The sequence below is a fragment of the Penaeus japonicus genome, unplaced genomic scaffold, assembly GCF_977035675.1.
Source record: "Penaeus japonicus unplaced genomic scaffold, GWHDUDI00000001_assembly GWHDUDI00000008, whole genome shotgun sequence".
NCBI classification, from domain to species: Eukaryota; Metazoa; Arthropoda; class Malacostraca; order Decapoda; family Penaeidae; genus Penaeus; species Penaeus japonicus.
In genome coordinates, this window is record NW_028234410.1 from 1,109,255 (window position 1) to 1,114,254 (window position 5,000).

Below are 5,000 nucleotides of genomic sequence, written 5' to 3' on the forward strand. Positions count from 1 at the left end.
ATAATATTAATAATGATGATAATAATAATAATAGCAATAACTTTAATAATAATAATAATAATAATAATAATAATAATAATAATAATAGCAATAGCATTATTAATAATAATAATCAATATCAGGACTTGAAACTCAAAATACTTATATATACACATATAAATTATTTTTGTGATTCTACCATTTTTCAATCTTTTTATTCTGAATTAAAGCTCAAATGGTCATCCTATTTATTGTTAAATTGACCCTACAAGATTATAAAAATATTTCTTTAAGACTGCATCGGCAATTGAAAAATTACATATACAATGCATTTTTTAAACATCACCAATAATTCTCGTTTTGTTTTCGATGGGTAGCTGCACATGAAAAGGTATTTACTTTCAATTAACAACCTTGACAAGAATAAGAATATGATGGAGAGAGGTAAGACAATGTTAGTCTAATACATTTCTATAGAGAAAAATCATGCACACTGATAAAAAAAAAAAAAAAAAAATAAAAAAAAATAATGATAAACTCAATAACAAAAATTTAACTTTCTAATTCAAACTTAAAATCATCCCCTCATCCATACCCACCTAAAAATTATATATATACAATTTTTATATGTGTACATATATAAACACAATCCCCCCCCCCCCGCTCTCTCTCTCTCTCTCTTCCCTTCTGCTCGCTCGCTCGCTCTCTCTCTCTCTCTCTCTCACTCCCCCCCCTCCTCCCCATTCGTACTTCTCTCTCTCTCTCTCTTTCTCTATCCCCCCCTCCCTGCGCTTGCTCTCTCTCTCTCTCTCTCTCTCTCTCTCTCTCTCTCTCTCTCTCTCTCTCTCTCTCTCTCTCTCTCTCTCTCTCTCTCTCTCTCTCTCTCTCTCTCTCTCTCCGCACACAGACACACACACGCAAATATGCACATGCACATGCACACACCACACATGCACACACCACACACGCACATGCACAAACACACTGTAAAACAAATCTGTGAAATACTACTGAAATAGGTTGACAATCTAAATCTAATAAAAGTTGCAAAGTTTTGTTAGTAATACGTTATTAAAAGTAATTAAAATAATTTATCACCTGATCCATTTTTTAGGAAATTCTTTTTCGGTATAAACTTGACTTGGGGCTGGCTGTTCACAAATACCTCCAGAAAACCTTTAGTCTCTGTCTCTGTCTCTCTTTATCTCTCTCAAAAAAGAGCAAAAAGCAACCTAACATATCTAATAATTTCTAAAAATATCAAGAATTAACCCAATGTTCAACCATCAAAGACCAAATGAGATCACAAACTACACTCCTATCCTCTGTCTGAATATATAAAAATACAAGCTATTCAACCTTGTATTCAATTTCATACTGGGTTTCTATACATTAAGTATGAATATACTATCAACTACTACTGAATATATGCATTTCTAATAACTTCTATTTTTCATCATGTAATACAAGCACTATATACAAAGAAAATACAAATAATAAAAGCTTTATATAAACTACTACACAGACAGGACATATATGAGACAAAGCCTCGCAAATCCATTAAAAAAATGGTTAGTAATTCACTACAAAAATTAATAGATGTAAATGAAACCAAACCTTGTTAATTTTTTAATAGGACCCATTGTACAATCTACTGGGTCACAGGAATTAAACTGTGAATTTCATTCCTTACAATTTTTAACATTATCAAATAAACCATCCATCTGATCATTAGCATTTCAGTTCTGATTGATATGATGAATTTCATTGTATATCCATTAAAAGTCCACTCAACCAAACATTCCTCTAGTATAGCATCCTATGGCAATAAAAAAAAATAAAGAAAAAGTTTTAAACAATTTAATAATTTCCTTGCCACAGAGCTTTCTCTCCACAAACTCAAAAAATCATCAATCTAAGGTAAATGGTTTACATATTAACCCAATGACGACGGTGCGTCACACCCGTGTGAACACAGCCAAAAACTCCCGTTCCGGGGCGTCATCCTATTGTGACGATTTCATTGCAATATTGCAATCGCCCGGCATATGGGACTTCGCGTAGAAAGTGCACCCGTCGGGAAAGGGTTAAGTGAACTTCTAAGATATACTCCTTAAAAAATACTAAATACTTGTCATTTTTGCTACAGTACATATTCCATTAAGGAAAGATATAAAGGCAATTGAAGTTTGATTAACAAATATCCTAATTTACTATACAAAAGTGTAGGACATAATCTTTGGCATATAATTCTCAGTTCTCCAGTTATGACTTAAAATCCTTTTTTTTTTTAAATAAAATAATTTTCTTATATAATATCCAAAATATTGTGTGAATGGGTGGTATTATGAAACATACATTGTTTGTGTAAACAAATCCTAAAGCAATTCTCCCTTCATGATAACATTCTAATGTTTGTAGTTTTGTACCAATAGGATATATTTACCATTAAAAATATCTATAATGATCATGAGGTAGAATTGTTAATACAAAAATAATTGTACCCGATTGAAGATAAATCAATTTCCTGCCCTTCATTCTTAAATTAACAAGGTTTGATCTTAATAGTGTAACAAAAAATAACTTCACAATCAAAGGCCATATTTGCAACTCACTTCAGTACTTTGGCTTCAGATCTGAACCTTATCACATTTCAGTTTCAACTGCTGATAACCATTTAACCAAGAGCAATATTTCCCCAAAAAGCAAAAATAACAAATCAAGTCTAAAACACATCTATCTGCCAATAAAGAAACAATGATGGAATATTTCTTGAATGCTGCACAATGGAAGTTCTTAACCGTTATTCCTTATTTAGAAATATACAGTGTAAAGAAACTTCCTATAGCAGGTGATTTTCTCTTTAAAAAATATCAATACATGTAATATGCAATGTATTAACCAGATAAACACATTAGCTGTGAATCTCAAACACAGTCATCCATCTTCAACTGCTGTATACCTCTGGACACAGTCTCCAGCTCTCTTGGCTTAGATGAAAGAGTCAACCCATCATTTATTGAAGCAGATAAGTTTTCCATACTTCGAGATCTGACCAACGTAGGTCCATTACTACCAGTGCTGCTACAACTGCCATTATGGCTTCTATTATTCCCACGACTTTTACTAGTCCCACTACTTAAACTTGTTGTTCGCAGGCGGTACGAGCCATTGTTATAAACTGGTGTTTCACTGGTACTAGGCACAGGCATGTTATTATCATATGGGTGTGTACGCAACCTTCGTCTGCGAGTTAAACTACATTTGTATACTCTTTTAGAAGTTGGCTCTCTAATCCCATGACAAGGTAATTCATAACCAGCTTTAAAACTGGTTATGAAGGTTGAATTCATGGTAAGCACTTGAAATCCTCCAAGATTTGTGTTTTCCTTTTCAGTAGAGTTTGAAGATCCAGGACTTTTTGGACTCTTCTGAGGATCCCAGCGGGCACTAGATGGCCCTGGCTGATCTACATTTAGTTTTTCCATACCGTCTCTCAAACACTCTTGCAAATATTCCTTACGGCTTTCTGTAACAGTGCTTAACATACCTGTGATAGAAACGTTCAATTTTTAGGATAATGGATAGAAAATAATTAAATATAGATGAAAAATAGAGCAAAAACAAAAATGCATGCTTATACATCTAAGCTATAATCTATGAAGTGCCTATGTTTTTATGATATATCAATAACATTGGTCATATATATCATTTAAAAAGATGTCTGTGGAAAAAAGAAAAGATAAAAGTTATACCTACCCAGTTCATCAAGACTTTTGTTAACAGAAAGGATGTCATAACGATCATCAAGCCCTTGCCCATTCATGTTCAATCCTGAAATAAAGGAGGCACAGTTGGTTAGCTTTAAATTCATATCAGATGCTATTTTCTCTTTATTTTGGAAAACCCATTTTTTGGGATAAAACAGAGAGATTTGTAGATACTTAATCATTGAAAACTTAATGCTTGAAAGTAAAAGTAACTCTTTAGATCTCTTTAGCATTCCATATTAGATTTCTCACTTTGTCAGTGCAAGTTCTTCCAAAGCCTATTCATCTTTAGAATCCTTTTTTCATCCTATTTCAAGGGTGTGGCAGCTATTATGGGCTTAATCTCTTTCAACATATCTCACCAGTTTCTGTGGAGCCACTGGCAATCAGTTGAAGACGAGAGAATGCCAAAATTGTATAAAAATTCAACCTTTTAAAAGTACGAAATCCAGCTATTTTAGATTAGACTATCCCCATAAATTTCTGGCCTAGCCTTGCCTGAGCAACTTAAGATACATTAAATTTCCAATTCAGAAGGGGACTTTCTCTTTTAACTGATGCTTAATCTACATACACATCCTCATAATCCTATTACTCTGCAAAGATGCAACCTCTTACTTCATGAATACTAAGTTGTTTAATTGAGAATAATAAGCCTTTGGATACTTCTCATAATGGTATAAAGTTCTGGACTTTGTACTTTGTACTTTTGACATCTGAAAGAATATTCAAAGTTAGTCAATTATAATAAATGTTGTAATTTATACAAAAAAAAAAAGATTAGTCTATATTCTAATTTCTTAAATAAAAATATATCTGCAACACAAACTAGAATACTAATTTTGCTAATTTGTTTACATTCAGATAGCATTACATTGAATACCTGCACCCAAAACTACTGAATCCATATCACAAATTTAGAAAGCTAAAGAGTTGAAGTTATTAGCAGAGGGGCAAGGAAAATTCTCCTGACTCACAGCCACTCAGACTTGGCCAAAAACCCTTTTCCCTTAACTCCAGAGGTATATATAGCCTTTCACACTACTCACCATTTGGTACTCAAAGGCTAGATCTAGTTATGGACACAAATATTGTGGGGTATGAGATAGGCTTGCTATAGGTCCTCCTGTATTGTGTCGGTTCTATTCTCACATCCCTACGCTACCCCTCCTGACTCGCCTTTCTTACTTTTCTATGCCTCCTGGTAACTCTTCTAAACTTTGTCACACTGCTGCCTAGCAACCACACCCA

General features: G+C 33.4%; 1 protein-coding gene across 3 annotated transcripts in view; it reads right to left on the minus strand.

The window, feature by feature from the left end:
- The window catches only part of LOC122253199 (uncharacterized), an 8,094-nt gene that overhangs the window by 878 nt on the left and 2,216 nt on the right, over window positions 1–5,000 (minus strand). For all 3 annotated transcript variants that reach the window (XM_043016072.2, XM_043016070.2, XM_086538880.1), the window contains exons 2-3: window positions 3,739–3,813; window positions 1–3,529 (exon numbers count right to left, since the gene is read on the minus strand). The exon at window positions 1–3,529 is cut by the window's left edge and continues 878 nt beyond it. In XM_043016072.2, coding sequence (XP_042872006.2) covers window positions 2,907–3,529; window positions 3,739–3,805 — 690 coding nt within the window. In that variant the 5' untranslated portion in view covers window positions 3,806–3,813 and the 3' untranslated portion in view covers window positions 1–2,906. The remainder of the gene's footprint in view (window positions 3,530–3,738; window positions 3,814–5,000) is intronic.